Source organism: Phalacrocorax carbo, chromosome 9 (assembly GCF_963921805.1).
Source record: "Phalacrocorax carbo chromosome 9, bPhaCar2.1, whole genome shotgun sequence".
NCBI lineage: Eukaryota > Metazoa > Chordata > Aves > Suliformes > Phalacrocoracidae > Phalacrocorax > Phalacrocorax carbo.
The window spans coordinates 12,019,003-12,042,318 of NC_087521.1; the positions used below are offsets into that span (position 1 = coordinate 12,019,003).

At 40.7% G+C, this 23,316-nt stretch overlaps 2 protein-coding genes across 4 annotated transcripts; one reads left to right on the plus strand and one right to left on the minus strand.

The window, feature by feature from the left end:
• Window positions 1-3,327: 3,327 nt before the first annotated feature.
• Window positions 3,328-9,169, minus strand: TRAPPC6B (trafficking protein particle complex subunit 6B). Of its 3 annotated transcripts, none has more exons than XM_064460341.1 (7): window positions 9,044-9,169; window positions 8,417-8,551; window positions 8,273-8,340; window positions 6,927-7,044; window positions 5,308-5,391; window positions 4,185-4,278; window positions 3,328-3,506 (listed from the first exon to the last, which is right to left on the minus strand). In XM_064460341.1, the coding sequence occupies exons 2-7, from the start codon at window positions 8,495-8,497 to the stop codon at window positions 3,475-3,477; spliced, it is 477 nt and encodes a 158-aa protein (XP_064316411.1). In that variant the 5' UTR covers window positions 8,498-8,551; window positions 9,044-9,169; the 3' UTR covers window positions 3,328-3,474. The 3 variants fall into 3 exon arrangements, with proteins under 3 accessions (XP_064316411.1, XP_064316410.1, XP_064316409.1); XM_064460340.1 differs by lacking the exon at window positions 9,044-9,169 and adding an exon at window positions 8,738-9,023; XM_064460339.1 differs by lacking the exon at window positions 9,044-9,169 and adding an exon at window positions 8,661-9,023.
• A 319-nt stretch (window positions 9,170-9,488) lies between these two features.
• Window positions 9,489-19,925, plus strand: PNN (pinin, desmosome associated protein). The gene is made up of 9 exons (XM_064460337.1): window positions 9,489-9,662; window positions 9,992-10,063; window positions 10,904-10,972; window positions 12,132-12,204; window positions 12,289-12,383; window positions 14,339-14,414; window positions 16,121-16,276; window positions 16,358-16,496; window positions 17,534-19,925. Exons 1-9 carry the CDS (start codon window positions 9,550-9,552, stop codon window positions 18,820-18,822), a joined length of 2,082 nt encoding a protein of 693 aa, XP_064316407.1. The 5' UTR covers window positions 9,489-9,549; the 3' UTR covers window positions 18,823-19,925.
• The last annotated feature ends 3,391 nt before the right edge of the window (window positions 19,926-23,316 follow it).

Here is a 23,316-nt window from a genome sequence, read left to right on the forward strand (position 1 = left end):
TCTTCATACTATTCAACGGCAGCCTTACTCTAAGAATCTACACAACTAGGACTGAATGTGTTTTTCCAGGCTTGGGTGCCTGAGCTTAAGCACTGCTACACAGTTCAACTCTACCCAGGAAGTTACTGAAACAATTACTTCTAAAACACAAACATTACTACTTCTGAGTAATACTATTTTTTAGTAAACAGTTGCAGAAACCAGTGGAAATTACACAGCTGTATTCAATGCTTTTAATAGAAGCAGTAATTAAACAGAATGAACAATTTTATGTATGGTATCTTGAGAAATAGTAGCTTGCCTGTTTATATATATAACATGGAGCGCTTTGCCAAGAGTATCAGCATCTGCCTGGTACCTACATAACTCCCTCTGGTTCTAATTACCTTCAACAATTAAAAATTCCAGCAGCAAATTGATACGTGGTATTAACTGACATCTGCTTTCTGTATATTGTAGAATTTAAGTTGCTCCCCTCACTAATAAGAGTAATCCTTAACCACAACCAGTTATCGATAAACCTTTAGTATGCCTTTGAATGACTGGCACTTTTGCATCTGGAATGGTAGTCTTAACTGTCAGGTGAAAAATCAAAAGTGAACTACAATAACTACTGAAGTTCTAATTCTGGAGACAAAAGTAACAATGATTCTGTATATGTTTATACTGAACATCTACCACAATGCAGATGCCGCAGGTGTGATAACAGTGAAATAGTATACACACAGTGCACGTTATTTCTAGTCTCTTAACATTTTCAGCATGTTGAAAGCAGGATGAGTTGGCACCTGAAGAACCTATGAAATGCAAGAATACCCGGTTACCTAATTCTCTAGCCCTACAGTTTCAAACAGATCTGAGTTATAAAAGTGAACCACCACCCCAGCCCTTGCTCTAAATTACCAGTGTAAGAACCCAGTGTTTTCAAACAGATGATCCGCACCAAATACCATGCTACTGTAGTTACTTCTGTCTTTGCTAGTTCTATAAAAAGCAGGACAACATTCTCCTAGTTCAAGTTCTGCTCTAGATGTTTCCTAGAGCTGTCAAGTTATTCAACTACAACTAATCTGAACTAGCATTCACAGTACCTGAGAAGATCAGAACTTGGTCACATCTTAAGCTCATGTGTAATAAACCCCTGGTTACCACATTTATAAGCTAAAGCTTTCCAGCTTGTAACAGCTATCTAGGCAAGGTCTGATCCATTACAAACTCCACACCTTCCCTAGAGATTAAGGGAAGAACAGCTTCCACTGTTCTTGCCCACCATGCAACTGGACAACATATGCTTCCCCCACCACAGAAGGTAGTTGTAACAATCAAAGGTGCTAACTTAACATGTTAGCTTTTCTAGCTAGCCTGTTATTTACTGGTATCAAAGCAGAAACTGAATCACTATCACAAGGCATTCTCACATGTAGTGGGCTGACCCTGGCTGGATGCCAGGCACCCACCAAAACTGCTCCTCACTCCCCTCCTCAGCTGGGCAGGGGAGAGAAAATATAATGAAAGTCTCAGGTCAAGACAATAACGGGAAAGGTCAGTCAGCAATTACTGACATGGGCAAAACAGACTCAACTTGAGGAAATTAGTTTAATTTATTATCAATCAAAATAAGGGTAGAGTAATGAGAAAATAAAAACCAAATACTAAGAACACCCCTCCCTTCTTCCTGGGCTTAACTTTACTCTCTCTACCTCCTCTGCCCAGCAGCACAGGGAATGGGGGTTGTGGTCAGTTCATCACACTGTCTCTGCTGCTCCATCTTCCTCAGGGGGAGGACTCTTCATGCTCTTCCCCTGCTCCAGCGTGGGGTGCCTCCCACAGGAGACAGTCCTCCGCAAACTTCTCCAACGTGGGTCTTTCCCACAGGCTACAGTTCCTCATTAACTGCTCCACTGTGGGTCCCTTCCACAGGGTGCAGCCGTTCAGAAACAGACTGCTCCAGCATGGGTTCCCCACAGGGTCACAAGTCCTGCCAGCAAACCTGCTCCAGCATGGGCTTCTCTCTCCACAGGTCTTGCCAGGAGCCTACTCCAGCACAAGCTTCCCATGGGGTCGCAGCCTCCTTTGGGCACCTACCTGCTCTGGTGTGGGGTCATCCACAGGCTGCAGGTGGATATCTGCTGCACCATGGACGTCCATGGGCTGCAGGGGGACAGCCTGCCGCACCATGGTCTTCACCAGAGGCTGCAGGGGAATCTCTGCTTTGGTGCCTGGAGCACCTCATCCCTGTCCTTCTTCACTGACCTTGGTGTCTGCAGGGTTGTTTCTCTCACATCCTCTCACTCCTCTCTTCTGACTGCACTTGATGTTGCAAAGCAACTTTTTTTCCCCTTCTTAACTCTGTTATCCCAGAGGCACTACCACCATTGCTGATGGGCTCGGCCTTGGCCAGCAGCAAATCCGCCTTGGAGCCGGCTGGCACTGGCTCTATTGGACATGGGGGAAGCTTCTAGCAGCGTCTCACAGAAGCCACCCCTGTAGCCCCCCATTACCAAACCCTGGCCATGCAAACCCAATACATCGCACTTCTGAATAAACACCATAAGTTTCTACTGCAATTCATCTGAAATTATAAGGCTGAACCTGCCAACAGAAACACCTTACAGCAAAATCAAAAGTTTTAACAAGATGTGTTCGTGCTCACCTACAGCAAGACATGTATTGTTATACAAATCTTTTGACAAGTAGCATCTAGCAAACCCCAATGTCCTCAAGAGTCTTGGTGATGTCTTTATAGCTTCTTGTAGGCCTAAGCATCTTCCTGCGCACACTCATTACAGAAGTGAGCTGTAGCTAACAATTAAAAAAATTACATTGAGTTTACACACAACAAGCTAAAATAAATTTCCTTCCTTAGCCAGTATAGATGACCTCAACCGTAAAATTATTCTGACAGAAAAAACAGCTGCAAACTTTAGGGAGGTAGGAGAAACTGTTTAACTACCCAGAAATAAGTTCTTTTCTACTGCCCCATATTATTCCTACAAAGGAACTAAGTGTCCGCTGAACACCGTTAATGAAGGCTAATGGCTTCCTCAGAACAATACAAAAGCAATTGCTGCCTCACAGTTCAGAGTGAATAGGGAAAGGGAGCAGCTGGGCATTCATGTCAGGTGACACAAAACACATTAGTTTCTCATTCCAATTTAGTCTAGGTCAGACTTTTATTCTGTTCTCAAAACGTGCCTCTGGTCTTCCGTATGTGCTGTTTTGGTAAGTTAAATATTTTGCTGAAAACTTTTGAGTAGTCAGTTTTTACCATGTGTACATTAATACTTTGGTATAGAATAAATTTCATAGCAAGATACGAGGATAGTGTTAAGTTTAGTTTTATGAACATTTATTATATATTTTGGAAATGTGCTGCACACTGCTATAATTTACAAGCTACTTACAAAGCTGAACCAAGATACTAAATCCACACACAAAGGATTTTTAAGGTAGATATCCAGATTTGAATGTGCTCTATATCTTCTGTATCATCACCTGAAATTTACCTGCAAAGAAAAAAGTCAGATCAAAGTATCACCATGAGAGGTTATTTTTGCAAGAAATTATTTGATTGTAATCATTTTGTTAGAAGAAATAGTAAGGAACATTTCAATCTTACAGTTTAATTGTGAACAATCTAGCCATTATTGAAATGTAGCATTTAAATTTAACTCCAGCTGAACAGCTTTTTCTTTCATTGCTTTTTTTTTTCTTTAAGTTGATCCATGTCCCACACCACAACAGTTTTGTCAGCTAAATTTAAAATTTGTGCAGAGTCTGGGGAAGTTTCTAAATCCACCTCAAGCAGGTTGGGTAGTTACAATGGACTTCACTTACTAACTTTCTTAGTGACCTCTGTAGAGAAAGAGCATGTATCTAGTTGTTTTTATCTCCACTTGTTCAACTAGCCTTCTGGACAAACATCCTTATGCATGTGAAGCCTCCAAATATAAGTACAGCGTTTTAGTTTTGTTTTCCACTCAACATCATGGAGGTTCACCCTCTGTCAGCATTTGCTAAACACTAAAGCATTTAGTGACAAGCCATATCCTGAAGTTCATACCGACTCCTCTGGCCCAGCAGCTTCAAACTAATCCCACCTTGATAAATCCTTATGCACTAATGAAGTTGGTAAGGAAAGTTACTACATGAGCTAATAATTGAATACTCTGAGAACTACTTACATGCAGGCATTGACGAAACTTCAGCTGTTACAATACTCTTTATTCCCAGGTTCGACAGGCCTCCTCTGATTAGTCCACAGGTAAATGCTAAATACTAAAAATAAAGTTGCACTTTAAGTAGGTGTCACAGGTGAAGCTTGTTGCTGAAGACTGAAACTAAGTACTCAAGAACAAGACTTAACACTTGGACAATATAAAACTATGGAGGTTTCCTTATCGGCTTGAAGGACTTCATCATGTCTCTAATAGATGAAAGCTCTGATATTTTGTACAGGAGAGCTCACAGTACAGATTTCTCTTGTTAGAGGCACTAACTTGAGTCACTTGTTCCCATTTCCATTAAGCCTGTAGGAACTTAGTAACCTTAGAACAATTATTCCCAAGACTTGGCTGAAATTAGCATCTGGTATTAAAATCAACGAAGGAGAAACAGACCAAGACAGCATTCTTCTATGGGCGATGTCTTAGAATATATGTTGCAAAACAGAAGAAACACCTCAAACACCAAAAAAATCCCACAGACAGTAGCCTGCAACTGTGATGACCAAGACGATCAAGAATTAAGAAACCATAAAATGGAACTGAATGCCCCATTTCTTACATCCGTCTGAACCGAAGTGCTTTATAAGAGGTTCTGCAGAGCACTGGTTTTATTTAGCTAAACTATTACCCTGACTCAGCAGCTGCACTCCAAACTATTTTTAACTGGTGGAAAAATCTTTCTGAATGTTCATATAATCTCAGAAGCTTGTTCTAGGTAACAAATAGCATCTTCCAAGAATGTTTTGGAAATTTTAAAAAAAGCTTCTGAAAGCACATGCTTTCCAAGGAGAAAGAATGAATTTGTGCAATAGTTGCAGACTGCGGCAGCTCCTACCATCAAGTAGCTCAAACATGACAACAGCAAGTTTCACAATGATTATGACCGTTTCTTGAACCATAAATCAAATCCGCTGTTCCGAAACAAGGTGCATTTGTAAAAAAGACACTTTTTGGAGACTAACCCTTAGCTGTCCTTTTGAAGGGTTTGTATCCATTCAATTACAAAATTTAAAGTTATTATTAACAGATAAAGATAATTCAAATCAAGCTGGTAGATCCCAAGGATAAAACTGAAGTATACCTTTGGTGCATGTTCTAAATATTGCTTTCCTGCAGACATTTGTGTCAAGAGACGAAACTTGTTGTCTTGAAGGACATAAATACCCTGGTTTAAAAAAAAAAAGGAAAAAAGGTTTTTCTAGTTGAATACACAGTCATCAATGTAATCAACATTGTGTGTGAAGAGATTTGATCTGTAGATAAAATATAAATGTTCTCAGGTTGAAAAATGAAATTTTAGATTCAGGCATATGTGATTTAAGCTTAAACTGTAATGATATTTCATGTAAGTAAATAAAACAAAAGATACCTAATTGCAAGTTTGTGGTAAAACCTCTAGATAACAACATGATCAGTTAACCCTAGAAAATGTTTATTTACATTCTTCTCGGCAGAGTGCTTCCAGTGCTCAGAAACAACAATTCCTTATTAGGAAGTCTTTGTTAATATATCAAATGCATGCTGACTTTACATTTAAAACTTAATCTTTATTTGGTATGCAATTCGCTACTCTTACTCTCAAATTCAGTAAGAACTATCTTCTTTAATAGCGATACAGGCACAGCACCCAGCAGATCATCAAAAGTCAAGCGTTTTCTACATTGCAATTTAATGAATTAAGTATGAACACAGTATAGCTTAATCTACACCTGTCATTTTAATTTCTTTACCAATGACTGTGCTACTTTGGAACTCCATAACCCTTGCAATTAAATGAAGGCTGCATATACAATTGAGACCTAAGCTCAACACTGCAGCTTTGAATTCAAACACAGATTTCTAAGGTAATTATCTGTTAAAGTTATTAATTGATAAACAGCTTACTGAAAAATAAAATGCATTTGGCAATAATGAATTTTGGCAATGAATAATTGAATTATGAATATATGAATAATGAATATTTGGCAATGAAAAATAAAATATTTGGCACAACCCTTGTACAAATTCTTTCATTCCTACTTTGGTGCAACAGGAAAATGGCCATAGGAAAACCAAGTCATTCAAAAGGAAAAGATTTTTTACTCTAGTAAAACAGGTCCCTAAATTAGTTTGATCTTGCCTTAAGAACCGCGGCTCTTGATATAGGAAAGGACATAGATAGAATGCAATGCCACCAACGTGAAAACCTGGTAAGTTTTTCAGCTGTTTCTTACACAGGTATGTTCAGTGGAATGCAACTAAGTGCCTCAAGTGCTGAGAACTGTAAATATTCTTCAAAATAAAAAAGTTACCTCAAGGCAACCATTCTATTTACACAGACGTTAAGACACCATAATCACTTTCTTACACTAGTTTTCTACTAAAATATACTGAGATGTACATAAAAAAAGATCCTGTTTAAGTGTTAATCAACTGTAACTGTTACTGTCCTGTCAGTTTGTAACTCTGCAACTGTGCATATGAAATTCAAAGCACTTAGTCTTTTCAAATAGGGTGGCAATAAAGACATCGCAAGCAATTATTAAATTGTATTCTGAAGCTACATGCTAACATGAACCTTAAAAAGCTGCTTTTTAAACAAAACAAATTTGGGTTTCTTATCAGGTAATTAATTCTAGACCAAGAAAAGCAAAAAATACACTAGTAACTCAAAACTGTTACTGGTGTTGTAAGTTAAATCTTATTTTACAGCACTAGTACCTGATGATTAGTCCTTAGGTTATCAATTTGTTTTTTGAATACAGTTGTCCAAAAGTCTTTGCAAATGAACTTCATAATATCTAATTCATCCTTGAACCTGGCAGTATCTTTTGTAAACCTAAGAGATAAGTGAGAAATATGTCAATAATTAAGGTACACACAACTTGACCAATTGAACAGAGAAAAGAAAATACAAAAAATATGGTACTACGCAACATTATTTTTGAGGCTGTTATAGAAATTAGTTTTCCAACCATTGTACAGGATCACTCTAGCATCACTCTGCATTCATCAAATATTTTCATTTAAGAGCAACAGTGTTATCACAGAATCACAGGTTAGAAGGGACAGAGATCATCTAGTCCAACCTTTCTAGGAAATCTTGAAGATTTTCTTAATACCTGCAACATGAGAGCTGAATAAATGGGTTTAGCTGTATGATTATTAAAGACCGATGAAGTACAGAAAGCTGTAAAGCACCGCATCAATTTTATCTTAAACTAAACGTTTAAATAATAGTTAAAGCTCACACCTATCCTATTGCTTGGAAGGAATCCTTCAAATATGCAAAAAAGCACTAACACATAGGAACAAACATGTAAAACTTGTTCCTGCTTCCCAAAAAGGGACCTCTTTCTCTTGCTTCTTTCAGAATTCTCTCCATTTATCTTCCTCGAGGATCTTTATCTGGCACTAAAGCCCCACTTTGTTCAACGAAAGCATAACTTCAGACGCTCAAGAGTCTCCACAGGACCTCAGAACACGAGCGCTAAAAAGTTGGATGTGCACCAAGTCACCGTGCATCCCTAAAGGGCCTGGGGAAACAAGGAAGCAGCAACATGTTCGGTCACGACGTTCCAAGGACTGAGAGTGCTTTAGGAAAGCGAAATAAGAGTGGTAAACCATAAAGCTATGCTTAAGAAATTAGAAAGAGAAGTAAAATCATGAAACGTACCAGAAATAGGAAACATTAAAAAGTAGCTCTACAAAAAGTGCAATTAGAATTATAAGTATTAAAAGTAACCATATACCCCGCCTCAGCTTTCATGAGGCGAAAGCACCGGGAAAATACATACTCCAAAAGTGACCTGCAGTGTTCCAACACAGTGCCCGCAAGAACGAAATGCCAAAAGAGAGGACGCCAGAACAGACCCGGAGGACAACCCTCTGGCCCGCAAAGCGGCGAGCAGCTTCCCCACCGAACAGGCCAACGCTCCCGGCCCCAGCAGGCCGGGCAGGATGGGGGTGGTCCCTCGCCGGGCAGGGGCACGGGAAGAGACCCGGGGAGGAGGAACGGCAGCCGGCCCCTGGAGCGGGGCATTGCAAAGGGCCGCGGCGGAACTCACCTCTCGATCAGCCCCTGCCCGACGCGGAAGCCCATGCTCTCCAGCTTGGTGGTGCAGCGGCCGTTCTCCTGCAAGAGACAAGGCGCCGCTGCTTCACTCGGGCGGGTGGCGGGCGGCCCGCGGGGCGGCCCCGGCCCCACTCACCCCTTCACCCTGCTCAGCGGCGCGGTACAGCCCTGCCACCATCTCGTTGTGCAGCAGCAGGAAGAGCGCCTCGTCCGCCATCTGCGCTCCCCGGGGAAAGCCTCCCGCGGCGGCTGGCGCCGGCCGAAGCCTCTCCTGAGACGGGAAAGGGTTTTTTTACGTTATAGCTCTCTAGGAGCCGCTGCCCCGGGCCGTAAGCTGGGCCCAGAGCCGGGAGGAACACAGATGTCCCGCCCCCGCTCGCCTCGCTGCTGGGGGCCGAAGCGGGGCGGCGGCGGCCTGAGTTTTGTACTGCCGTCAGAACGGAGCTCCCTCAGTCGCCTCTCCTGTCCCGCCTCTGGGAAATGGCGGCGGGCTCCGCGCCGGGCGGCTCACCCCGGCCTCCCCACAGAGACGGCACGGGCTGCACGGCGAGGAAGGGCGCGGTTAAAAACCTCCCCCGCCCCGGGCGCAAGGAACAACGTTCTCTCACGGGGTTTTACAGCTTGTAAACGGGAGAGGCGGCTGGCGCAGCCCATGAGGCTGCGGGTGACGGGCGGGTCCGCGCCTAGCCTCCCACCCCTCAGGCCGCCGCCACCCCCGGCTCCAGCCTGCGCGCTACGGGGCAGCTCTCAATAACGTCCCCACCTATTGGCCCGCCTGGCGCGGGGCCTTTTGTAGCGGAATGGTGATTGGTCTCCGCCCGAGTGCCGGCTCGCCAACCCCACAGTGAGTGGGAAAGTGAGATGCATCCTATGCGGGTGGGAATAAGCGTCCTCAAAGCGGCTTTCTGATTGGGCTGCGGGAAAGCGACGCGTGAGTTCTCGTTAGCTCTAAGCCGTGTCGCTCCGGCGGTCCCTTTGGTGATTCGTAGAGCTGGCAAGGAGAAGCATCCGGTAATTGGTCGATCGGGATGCCAGTCTGCCTCTGAGCCCTGCGATTGGTAAGCGCCTTTGTGAGCCTCTCCCATGGGCGTGACCTTTCCTCTCGTGCCCGATTATTGGCCGTCAAAGGGAACCACCGAGGGGCTATTGGCTGACGCCCTCCCGCCCCGCGGCTGCCCGAGTGGGCGGAGCCTACCTTCCCCCTCCCCCCCCCCCCGTTACCCAGCGGTGCCTTGCGCTGGGCCCCGGCTAGGCCGCGCGGCGGGCGGGATGGCGGTGGCCGTGCGCGCGCTGCAGGAGCAGCTGGAAAAAGCCAAGGAGAGCCTCAAGCACGTGGACGAGAATATCCGCAAGCTCACGGGGCGGGACCCCAACGATGTGAGGTGCGGCGGGGTGGGAACGGAGCGGCGGGGGTCTGAGGAGCGGCTGGGCCGGTGGAGCGGCGGGGGGGGGGAGGGGGAGTTGTGTGAGGGGTCTGAGGGCGGGCGGTGAGGGCCATCCCCGCTCCCTCCCTTAGCGCACTGGGGGGCGAGGGGGGGCTGCTGGTGCCGCGGTTCCGCCGTGGCGGGGGTGGGGACGCACACACACCCATGGGGTGCGTGAGGGAATGGTCGCGGGCGCCTCTGTGGGCGAGATGCGGCGTCCCCGGGAGCCTCCTCGCGGGGGGGGGGCTGGGGCCGGTACCGCTAACAGCGCCCGCCGTCTCTTGCAGGCCCCCTCAAAACAGACTGCTAGCCCTCACAGGCCCTGGTGGAGGTAGAGGGCGCGGGAGCTTATTGCTAAGGTAAGGAGCCGCAGGAACGGGCGGTGAGGTTTCTGCCACCCGTTACCCTGGCGCCGGTTTGCTGTCCTTGCGCTGGGGTGGCGCTTCAGTAAGCAGGCACCAAAGCTGGCCTACAGGGCATTTGGGGTTTTATGTCACTGCATAAAATATGAAGTATCTTCTTGTTCTGAGTTATAACGAATTTAAACTGGTGGTTTTCCCTAACCTTTTCAGCCTGAAGAATATGGGGAAACATCAATGTTAAGGGAGGTGTTATATGGTGTCTCTTTTAAATTGTTCTAAATCAGTTTCTTGGTAATTAAGAAACTGGTAGCTGTTCCAGGGAGAATAGAAAGAGTTGAAATCGACAGGAATTGTAAAACACATGTAGATAAAACCACTAGCCTCTTCTTGTGGGTTTTCCTATATTTTTTTCTTTTTCCCCCTCCACTCCTCTTCCCCCTTCCAGTAGAATAAAAAGGCCAATTTTTGTTCAGTAGTTCTTTCTCAATGGAGTATGTAGTGGCTTCTTTGTTAAAACATGTTATATTAAAGTGCTGGTTAAAGCTTAATACATCTTGAAAATTATTGCAAAAATAAACACTTGAACATAATGGGGTTCCTTGTTTTAGTGTAGCTACTCAATTAAATAAGTGCAGAAATTTGAGTTTAAATGAGTTGGTCTATAAGCGGTATCTTTAAATGCTTTATTGCAGTAATAACAGTAAATGATGATAGAGCTGAGTAAAATTTATTGTTACATCTTGACCATGAAGCCAAAATATGGTTTGATTGTGCAGGCTTAAGGTGGACGTGGGGTTAGCCTAACTCGTTCTGAGATCACAAGTGTTTTCTTTGTAGGCGTGGATTCTCGGATAGTGGAGGAGGACCCCCAGCCAAACAGAGGGATCTTGAAGGGGCAACCAGTAGGTGGGTGCAAAAACTGATGCAGAGAACTTGCTTTATCAGGATGAGAATTTATAGCAGTAAATCTAAAATACTTAGATTCAATAACTGTTAATAACTGCTGACTTTCACTGTCTTCAGAGATTACATATTCAAGACTTGCTGGAAATGTATTCAGATGATAGCAATTGATTGTACAGAAATTTTCTTTCCATACTTTATAGCAAGATAAAGATTATAGCAATAATATAAAGATATAGCAATATAAAGATTCTTGGAATTTGCTGTTTTACTTGGTGTACAGTCTGCTATATTTATTCTGCTTAGTAGCCCAGATTTATTTTAGAGTAGACATAAATTGAATTATGTCTGAAATATCCCATTCAATAAATTGAACACATAGAGTGTGACAATAGACTCGGATTTTGAGCTTTCACATCTGGGTGCAGATCCGTTAGATGCAACTGGTTATGGTGAGCTTCATTCTGTGGGCACTTAAGTGCAATGGCAGTTCTTGACTAAAGCAAGGTTTGCTTTCGGTCTTTGAGTTAATTCAAGATAAATACTGCGAAACAGCTTTGCCAGTAGCAAAGTGCAGTGCCACAAAGCTGGGAGTGAAAGCTGAAAGTAACTTTTACTTAAAACAGTGCCTAATTGTTCTTTGTTAAAGTCTCAGTTCATGCAATATCTTGGATCTTAAATGCTCTGTCCCTCCTCACCTCTTTCCTAGGTATTTGGCTAGGTAACTTAAGTAGCATTTCCCATCTGAAAAATCATACTAACCTTTATATCTTCATGCATTTAAATCTCTCGCAATCCCGTTATACCAACAGTCATTTTTAGCGATTCTGGAAAAAGAAAGGTGCAAACATTAAAAACAAGAAACAAATTCCAAAGGTATTCTAAAAAGTCAAATATGGTAGTAATGGGCGTTATTCTGTTTTACCTTACTGTGCAAGTTGTATTAAAACTTAAACTGGTTCCACTCACTGACTTTTACCACCAGTAGATGCTGCCTGTAAAACGCTACTCACTGGTCATTGGAACATTGAAGGATTTTTACTGGAAGCATTGGCTCTTCTGACTAGATATGCTGGCTTGTATTTTTTCTTGTGTTAGAACAGGTAGTGTCCTAAATATACATTCTCTGTATATTAGTAGTTTAATGTTTTTTCTTCTTCAGGCTGGGTGGAGAACGTCGGACAAGAAGAGAATCACGCCAAGAAAGCGACGCAGAGGACGATGATATTAAAAAGGTAATACATGATAAATGGAGCTGTGTGGGAAGAAACTTATTTATCTGAAACATGAACAAAGTAGTTTGTTTTTCTTTGTTGTAGCCAGCGTTGCCATCATCTGTTGTTGCTACCTCCAAAGAGCGAACGCGTCGAGACCTTATACAAGATCAAAATATGGATGAGAAAGGAAAACAAAGGTACACAGAAGTCCCTTTTAGGCACTAAGTGGTACCTCTGGGTGCTAGCATAGGAAGTAGCTTTAGATTTAAGAAGCATTATACCGATGCTATTATGTATCAGAGATGAAGTTGAAGGGGTGCCATAAAGGAAAAAAAATTATTTTAAGAAATATTCTCTCTCAAAGTACTTCACAGCAGTAATTTCACATCGTTCACTACATGTAATTGATAGGGGTTCTGCTTCTCAGGCCACCTACAGGAATAGGTTTGCTAGTGCTACTGTAACTGATTGCCTTTGAGTAAGACAGAAAAATATATAGCTTCACTGGTTACTTAAGATTTTGGGCTGTTACAACTGTCTTGGTACATCATTTATTTTGTTGGTTGAAGGAGGCTTTTGGGTGTGGGTTTTTCCCTGGTTTTTTTAAGGCAGTAGTTTCATCATGTGTTTCTTTTATCGCTTTCAGACTTGTTCTTGTGTGTACAGTCTGACCTCCTTTTCCCTGCTTCTTTTTAGATTCCTCCCATGTATATCTCCTTTTTCCAATATTTTATTTGTGCCAGGGTAGCTCATAAAAATTCCTGCTGAAGTTCTATTGGGAAGAGGTATTGACAAATTTGCAACTGTGTCCAACCTCTTGCACTCCATCCGCTTCAGTCTGCAGCTCACCTGGTGCAATAATAACCCATATTTCAAATACAAAAATGAGAGTTGGAATAAGGAACTATAGTAGTTCTCTGAGACGGGCCATAGATGAATTAGCACTGAAAAGGCACTTCACTTGCTGCTTTTACAGTTACAGCACCACTATAACAGACTGCTGTTGCTTCCATTACCAGTTTCCATATGCTTTCCTCACAGAAAGACCTTAAAAATTCTTAGTGGAATTCCTAGAGCTTCAGGCTCTAAAAGTTTGTTTCCTCAGAACTGTAGTTTTACTGTTTTGTACCTGCATAGGCTTCTGGGGAGATGAGAAAACCGGTATTGATCTCTGTGTGACTTGTGGTGGAAAGAGGCTCTTTAAGAGGGCAGCATCTGTTGAACTCTTGATTTTGCTCAGTGTCTTCTGGGCTGTCATTCATAGACAAATACACTTTGAGTAGTCTCTAGCTCTCAACTGTGTATTTGTTCCTGTTTTACTGTTTAATATATGAGTACCTTTACCTTTCAATGTCAGGTTTGTGCCGCTGTAGTAGAGTGGTACTGAGTGGAGAGAGTAGCATTTCCTTTCTCTCTTAATCGGTTAAAAGTTCAAGGCAAATAAGAGAGTCTGCCTCTTGCTGTAAAAGCTTAATTTGGGGTTAAATGGAAAGAAAGAAAAGGTGAAATTCAATAAGCTAGTTCTTGTTCAGAAGAAGGGAATTCCTTGAAGAATTTTACTTAGTAAGTTTTCTCAAAACAGCACTAAATTGGATGAGAGCAATTCTGGTTTCATCCCACAGTGCAGTGTCTCATTGTAGAAGATACTGTTAAGCAAACTGTGACAGATAAGCTTTCACTCCCCTGTGCCGTCACTTCTCCTTAATCCTGTGAGTGGGCGGAGGGGGTAGGGGTGATATGCATTTCAGAAAGCCCAGTGACCTTCGCGTTCACTGCCTTATTGATAGCTTACACTGTATTTACTCAGCTTTTTCTTCAGTAATCTCTGCTTTTGCTTTTTTTTTTAAATATTTCCTTAGTGTCATTATTTCCAGATGTGAAAAGTACAGGCTTCCAATTTTCCCAGTGCTAACTGTGCTCTGTTACGGATAAGAGCTGTGTCTTACTCTTAAGCAAAATATGATACGTCACTGTAAATTATATCCTTGAGTGTTGGCACAGTCAATATGTGTTCTATTGCTAATGGCAGTGAGTGATACTGAGCCTTTAAAAATAAATGTCTCTGAGGTGGAAAGTTTCTCTGATTGTTTATGCAAATAAAAATCTTAGTACTTGAACTGAACCTCAAACTTCTTTTTGTTTTTTTATTCAGGAATCGACGTATATTTGGCTTGTTGATGGGCACTCTTCAAAAATTTAAACAGGAGTCCACAGTTGCTACTGAGAGGGTACTTATTTTCAGTTCTATCAGATTGTGAATAATAAAGCAAAATTGTGTGGTTGAGCTGTTTCAAATAGGAATGAAATTTCCCCATGGTGTAGGTTGCAGGTACAACAAATTGGTAAGAGTGCATGTAGGTTTATGTTTGGTTTAGTTTAATGGAATTGGGATGGGAGACAGGAAAGGGACTCATAACAATTTCATGACTTTACAACACTATTTCTGACCATGGCCAAAGTGGAAAGGCAATGTTTTGTTGATTGGTTTTTTAATTGCTGTACATATTAAAAATATGTAAAATACAAAATAGATTTTTTTCCCCTTGTTTACATTATTCGGGGATCATTTAAAAGTGAATGGAATTTAATCAGGTAACTATTTAGTAGGTCATAGGCTACTTTCGTAAATAATGGTGATTCAGTATTGCTGAAACAGTGCCCATGCTGATGTGTTCCAGACGTTCAAGTTATAACCAGGTATACAGAAATGTATGGTTGTGTTATGCTATCTGTTTTACTAAAATGGCTTCCATAGATAGCAAGAATTTGTTTTTAATAAATGGATATGTGATTGTGCTGAAGTGAACGCTTTGAGTAGCTTAGTGGTAACTCCAAAAAAACTTGTATGTAGAATGGTGGTAACCTTATTCCTAGTATGCCCTTTTAAATTGTGGAGGTTATGGTATTTGTTTACTGCTGCCCTGAATGGGTTATTCAGTTAATACTAATAACCTGTAGATTAAAAACAGTGTGTGGAAGTTTTACTTTCAGCAGTCTGATGGAAGCAAATACAAAGTCTTTAAACTTAAAACCTTTTCTGTGAAGTGTTAGCCCAGCTGTCTTGCAGGGTTGGTATTGATCACTTTCAGATTCAGTATTTGGATATCCTGCTGTTTTATTGAACTTGTCATGTAGCACATGAGAAAGGACCAAAGTTCTCTGTGGCCTGCTTGTATTCAGAACAAGAAACTGTTGATTAGGATGGTCTGGAAACATGGAGTCCTTGTCTAACTTATAGTAGCATGTATTTGCATAAAGAGACTTTGAAGAGTTACTGCTCGTTGCAACATTCTTCTGAGAATTTGTATAGGCATCATTCTTTTCATGCATAAAAGCTTACTATAAATCAAAGTAGAGGTCTGAGGTTTTATGACACAGCTATTTTGTTGTCCAGGCACTAAATTTTTTTTTTTATGGCTATTGTACAATCTGAGCATATGGCTGTCTAGGACATACAAATAGGGCATTCCTGGACTATAGTAATATATATAATTAGCAACTATATACTGGAATTATTTTCAATATAATTTGTTCTGTTGGTGACAAACACCAGCCTGCAGTCCTTCATTTGTTTCTGGAGGAGTTTACTTTTTTCCCTCCAGGTGGAATACTTGAAATTTTTTTGCCTTTTTCCCTGCCATTGGGGGTAAAAAACCATGTTGAAGCATGTATTGAAAATTCAAATCCAAACTGAATGATAGAAAAGCAGACAGAAATGCACAGAGGCCCACAATTTTATAGTTGACCCACAAAAATTTAGGTGCCAGCAAGCAATGACACTCTCCTTCCATTACCGGTAACTTACGAGATATTTCTTAATGTGTTTTTAGGAATGCCTTTAATGGTGTAAATAATTCAAAGTTTTAATTGGACCAAACTAGAACACTTTCTTGATTTAGAAAATATATTTAAGATACCTCTTTATTTATCTTAGCAAAAGAGACGACAAGAAATTGAACAAAAACTTGAAGTGCAGGCAGAGGAAGAAAGAAAGCAAGTTGAGAATGAAAGGCGAGAACTGTTTGAAGAAAGACGTGCTAAACAGACAGAGCTGCGGTTATTAGAGCAAAAGGTGGAGCTTGCTCAATTGGTGAGTTTTATTTTGCTCTTGATCTTTCTCTTGTTGAAACTATTCTTGTGTATCTTAGGGTCATTTTCTTTCATTTCTCAGCAAGAAGAATGGAATGAACATAATGCTAAAATCATTAAATACATAAGAACGAAGACAAAACCCCACTTATTCTACATACCTGGCAGAATGTGTCCTGCTACGCAGAAGTTGATGGAAGAGTCACAGAAAAAGATGAATGGTAAGTGACCTTCATGATACAAAGGCCCTTGTTCTTGCCTCCCTTTGATGTTTGCTGTACACATTTCTTTTGTCTCTCTGCTTAAATACATTAATTTCATGGTTAGGGCAAACTGTATATTCTTGCCTGGGTGTTCATCATAAGTGAACATTACTCTTTCAGTGGCTTATTTTTATGTTGGATCTGCTTTGATTCTCTTAGAAGAAGTCAAAAGGGGTGTATGAATAATCTCAGAGGTATGTGTTTAGAACATAGTCCTATACATTGCTTTAGTATCCAGATGTATGCCAATGCAGCAACTTAGTTTTTGAAAAGGCGGAGTCTATGGATTGAAGACCCAAGGAAATGAAGGTTTTTATGACGGATTTGAGAATCATTTTCTTAAGCACAGCACTAGAACGTCATGATTTTTTTTAACTTTAATGTGTGTTCATTTCTGTTTCACAGGATGACTATATTTTTCTTTTGGAAAACAATTTAAAATACTGCGGTTGATGGTAGTCCTACTGTTCTTTTTTTTATTAAATTAAGAATGTATTGGGTTTTTTTCCTTAAGGAGCTTTTCTTCATTGTGTGGGGTTGGGGGATAAGAGAAGTTAGTTCACCTGTCTGGCTAGCTTACTTTATTTAAGCTTTCTTGATATCTAACCAGCTTTTTGCTGATTCTTACTGTCTTTTGTTTACCTTAGGAAGTATAACCTTGTTAATATAAAAATACCAGGAAATTAAGGTATTATTTTGATATACTGTTGGTTGGATTGGTTTTAATGAAGTCAAAACCTCTTTTTGTTAGCTTAGATTTAGAACTTTACTCTTCTGATACTCAGCTGAGCTGACTATCCCCTTTGTTTTGTTTTCTTAAGGTAACTAGCAGTCTTCTTCATTATGCATGAATGGCTTGCTACTTCAGAATGAATAAGGATGCCTTATTTATAAGTTAAAACAGTTTGATAACTTATTAGCTCATAATTAAGGGGAAAATAGACTTCAGTGTCTATAGATTATCTGAAACTATTATTTATGCATTTATTCCCTAGCACTTTTTGAAAGCAGGCGAAATGAATTTGCAGAGCAGATTAACAAAATGGAGGCCAGGCCCAGAAGACAATCTGTGAAGGAAAAAGAACAGCAGGAGGTGCAGAATGAAGAAAAGAAGGAAGAACAGAACAAGGAGCAGGAAGAGGGTAAGGTGGCTCAGCAGGTGGAAGAGTTGGAGACAGGTAATCAGCACAATGATGTAGAAATGGAGGAGGTAGGGGAGGAAAAGGGAAAAACAAGTTCAGGGCATAGTGATGCAGAGAGAGAACAGGAAGAGGATGAGCAGAAACATGAAATGGAGATTAAAGTAGAAGAGACTACTGAGGTGAGGGAGAATGACAAGCAACAGGATGGTCAGCATGAAGAGGTCACAGTTGTAAAAGAGGAAAATGAAAACATTCAGCCAGTGGATAATGAGCAGGATGTGGCTGAAATGAATGAGGCAGACAGTGTAGAACCTGTAGAAAATGAAAATGGCAAAGAAGCGGAACCAGAAACAGAGTGTGATGCTCAGCCAGAAAAAGCGTGTAATGCCTCGTCTCCTGAGAAGGAGAAAGGTATCAAACCAGAAGTTGGAGCTGAACCTGAAGAAAAACAGGAGAAACCACCTGAAGCTCAGCCAGAACCTGTGGCTGAGGCTCTCTCTCAGCCACAGTCTGTGCCACTGCCACAGTCACCTCAGTTGTCTCAGTCCACTCAGGATACAGAGCCTCAGGCAGACAAGGATGAAAATGCTGAGGTGTCTGTAAAGGTGGCTGAGGCACAGACCGAGCAGAATCAGACACCAAGTGCAGAAAGTAAGAATAAGACTAGGAGTAGAAGCAGGGGTAGGGCAGGGAACAAAACTGGTAAGAGTCATAGCCGTAGTAGCAGCAGCAGTAGTAGCAGTAGTACTTCAAGCAGTACTAGTAGCGGAAGTAGTTCCAGCACTGCCAGCAGTAGCAGTCGGAGTAGTTCTACCAGCAGCAGCACAACAAGTGGAAGTACTAGCAGGGACAGTAGCAGCAGTAGCTCTAGCAGTAGTGAAAGTAGAAGTCGAAGCCGAGGAAGAGGGCATAACAGAGATAGAAAACGCAGAAGGAGCACGGACAGGAAGCGAAGGGATGCTTCAGGAGTAGATAGAAGTCACAAGTCCTCAAAAGGTGGGAGTAGAGATACCAAAAGCTCAAAGGATAAAAGTTCAAGATCTGACAGAAAGAGGTCTATATCAGAAAGTAGTCGGTCAGGCAAGAGAACTTCACGGAGTGAAAGAGACCGTAAATCAGACAGGAAAGACAAAAGGCGTTAACAGAAGAGACCAAGCTTCCTTAGTCTAATCTTTGCAGCAGAAGATTATTTGAGTGAAAGGATTCCTTGTAAGGAGGAGGAGAAGGCTGCCTTAAGAATTGCATGCTGTAAAAAATCTTTTGGAAAAATGCAGACTGTTTACCAGGCATTCTTGTACTTTTTACATAATTTTGTAAAAGGTTACTTACCAAAATTATGTGAAGTTCCTGAAAATGTAAAAATAAAGGGTTAACACTCCTTTGCATCTTTTTTTTAAATATCCTGTACTCATTCAGATCCTCTGTATATTTTAATAGGTAAACCTTTAAGTAGGTGTGATCACTTCTTCTGTATCATACACTTTTTTTTTGTAGAAATAAATGTGCATTTTAAATAAATTGTTTGAGATGTCCTGTTGGCAATTAAATTCCCCTTTTAGATGATATGTAGGGAGGCAATGTTGCAGGAAAACGTAAAATTCTGCTTTTCCCCTCTGTTCCTTGCAAGAATGGGAATCTTAAGACCCAGTAAAGGGAGTGCTCTCTCCAGTGCTGGGTCGGAGGAGAAAGTAATTGATTTGGATCTATACCTTTTGTTTTCTTCTGTAATCACAAGCTCTTACTCAGTTCTATCTTCCAGTTTTATAAAACTTTTTCCTATCCATAGGCAAGCAGTGATAAAATGGGAATGTTAACACTGGCCAAGATAGCTCAAGTCAGTCTGGAATACCACTCTTGTCTGCCTTCTGCAGGTGCTTTGGTAGTATTTACATCTATTCTGGAGACAGTTAATCTGTTTAATGATGTTCCTTGCTTTGATGGCCAGTGGAGGAAAGACTTCAGCTTGCTTCTCAACCAGGATTCTTTTTATTTTAGTTGCAGACTAATCTTTGATCCCTTCATACCACTAGAAATAATTACATTGCAGTGTTGGAATTACCTGGAACTACCTAATACTAATGTTGCGTGCGTGCAAGAATGCTTTCTGAATGTATTGAATACAACTTAAAGTGGTATGGTGTTATCTATGAAGGTGAATACTGTTTTTATATAATTTTGTATGGAAAACAATAACATCTGTCGCTCTGTTCTGTACATGTGCAAATAAATGTGGCTTTGTAGACTACTTTCTAGATGCCTATGGTGTTTTCTGTAACACAGCTGTATTACCTTAGTCTTTCTACATTTAAAGCATGAATCATAATTTCAGGTGACTGTACCGTAGAAGCTCTTTATCCAAAATTGTTCTTATAGGCTTTAATTAATGCCTATTATCTGAATATGAAATACTGCTATAATCCGTATTATTTTGGCAGGAAGAGAATTCTCATATGCCAAATCGCAGACCAGGAAGTCCTAGACAGATTTTGGAATGGAAATGACATGTAAGCTTATTTTAGTCTACGGAATGCCATATATACCCCATTTTTCTGGAACATAGAGCAGACTTTTACAAAGTTCTAGTTTGGGAGGGTGTCCATTTTAGGATTTTTTCATCTGAACTCAGAGTAGTGACAGACTTCTGTGTTCTGAAGTGCTGAACTTTCTGGCTTAAAGAAATGTGTCTAGCAAGGGAGGGAGTGTTCCTTCAGCACAGACACACTGTGAGAAAGCTCCTCAGGCTTCCTCTTTCTCAGCAAGTTCAATACTTCATTCTGATTCTTCAGTCCATTTGCTACTTCAATATCCTGTGTGCCTCTGCTTCTCTACAACTGAGAATCATTTTTAGCTCTTGTCAATTGTCTCCCACCATATTTCCTTCCCTTCAGAGGAATGTGGTGGTTTAATGTGCCTTATTTTTGAAGGACAAGCAAAAGTTCAAATGCCTTATTGAAGATGTGAAACGCAGCAGTTTATCACACGGAACAAACTTTAATACTGAGCAGTTGAGTAAATGTTACTGGTTTGCATGTTTCACCTAACTTCATGTTTCAGGTTGCCTGAAAATACATTGAGTATTTTTAAGGTTTCTTATTCTGAGCTTAACTGAGTGATTCACTGCTGTAGTGGATTTACTGTACAGGTTTGAATAGCTGGTACTGTAGTCATGCAAAGCTAGAGAAGTGCGTTGCCAGGCAGAAGCCTCTGTTAACATATTACCAGGGTTGGTAAAAATGATGTGGTGGGTCCTGGTAACTGAACTAGGGATTGGATTGATTACATTGTTTAAGGCTGTATTATGGTCAGCAATGTATTTTTGACAAGGTGAAGATACAGGAGTCTTGTTGCTGAGTACAAAGCTGGTGAGGTATTTGATAGCTTACTGTTTGTAGAAGAAACTTACTGCCATGGTCAATTAATAGCTAATTATCCATTAATAATAAATTAACTGCTGTTAATTAATGGTTAACCTCAGCGAACCTAAGCAGCACAATCCAACATAAACATCAGTGTGTGGTAACTTTGTAAGAAGGAAGTTTTCTGAAAGCTAGATGTTCCAACCAATATTCCACTACAGAAATAGTATAGGGTAGTAGTATACTATTAGCACAATATTGCATAAAGACCTGTGTCTGCAAAAAAGCAGTAGTATTTTTAGTAATTGTTACATTTGCCCTCAAGATCCCATCTTACCTGAAACAATTTCAGAGCTGTGGATAGGGCTGAGACCACGGGTGACATTTTCTTCCTCTGTTCCCAGTCTACTGTTTCAAATGGCTGACAATTTCAAGCCTGAATTTGATGCAACAGTTTGGGGTTTCTGAGAATTAAGTGCAGATAGCATGGGGGTAGGAAATGATTAAGCATTTTCTTATTTCCCTTCCCCATGGTGGTGAGTGGAGATCAAAGGAAAAATACCTTTTTCTCTTTTCACTCAAGTAATATGGAAAAGGAACGATAGAAAAGGGGAAAAACTAAGAATGAAGTAGAGATGCTTTATATGAGTGGGCAACATACCATGTATGCTCAATGCCTGGCTTGTGGAGTGCTTCCATAAGATGGTCCCTTCTAGCCTCAGGTATAACTTCAGAAGGCAGTTGGTTTTTGGTTTTTTTTTCCTGTTGGTTTTTTTTTTTTTGTAGAGTTTTTATGCTATGCACTGACTCTAAACCATTTACTTGTTGTCTTTTTCTTCAGTCCTGATGCACAGATAAACTGGAAGGCTCCAAGGATGTGTTTTTTCCATGACGCTCCATTCAGAGTCCTTGTCAGAGTAGGTTTTACACAGATTGTTCTTTAATTATAAGCTGAAACATGACTTTGCATAGAATTTACAACTCTTCAAATTCATCCTCCTTTGCTTAAGGTGATGTCTTTGTGCTTAGAACAGCTTCATTGTATGTACTCAAAGGAAACCTGAACATAATTTTGCTGCGGAAAGTAGGTATTAGTGAACTAATCTCTCCAGTCCAGCAAAATTAAATTCCAAAAGCAGTAAATTTGCAGATAGATTTCTAGAGCATCTTTTGTTTACCAGAAAAATAATGGTCTTGTAGTTAGATCCCAGTTACCATTTTGAGATTCAGGTACCGCTGCTGATTTTGTAGCAATTACTGTGGTGCAACAGGACAAACCTATTCACTTTATGTATGTCCCAGATCTCTAAATTAAGTTTCCCTGCTCAAAGTATTTCTCTGAGACTACATGTATTTATGATGGGTTCAAATACTGTGGCAGTGGTGTATGAGTAATATACAGAGATCTGTGTTTTGGAGCACATAGTTTTGCTGTTTCAGACTCCACCCCCATCTTAGTTTTATAGGAAACCTGTGTTTTACCACAAACATTCCTCAAGCAGTTGTTGTTAGGTGACAGTGTTCTATTGTACAACAAAATGTGAGGCATTCAAAGTTTGGAAATATATCACCAAAAAGCTGTGTGTGTGTATATATATATATATATATTTGGTATATATATATACCAAAGCTGTATAAGTCACAAGTTCCACAATTTTCTAGAAATGCTCGGTTAGTTGTCATGCTTGTAACCATTTTTGTAGTAGGGCAACAAATAATGGCTTTTTCTTGCTATTTGTTATCCTGGCTGAAAAAGTTGATTTAAATCTGGGTGATGAATGACTGTTACCTGTTTAGATTTGTCTAGCTGCAAGAGTGAATTAGTGTTCCTTTTATTCCTTTGACTTATTAATTTTTAAAAGATACTTGTTTAAAAAAAATGGTTTTGGCATGTCATCTGATTCAATGTAAAAGTTGATCTGTATTTTCATCCAAACATCCTAATTCAAGAGAACTATATTTTTAAAGTGCTTTTGCCATGGATTGTATCCTTCCATGTATTTATGCAACATTCTACACGGTGAAACCCTACGTTCTGTATGGAGCCTTTTGGTGCTATCGTAAGGAAATAACCAAAGCTGTATATACTGTTATTACTATAAAATAGATGTTGACTTTAATGTACTCAGGCGAACTTTTGCCAACTTATGATTTGTTCTGGGATCTTTATTGTTAATGCAGATACTGAATAGTCTAGGAAATGCAACATCTCCTGTACATATACAAAGCCATGTCTTGAAAGAGCCATGCTACTCGGTGTATTTTAATTACACCATTCTG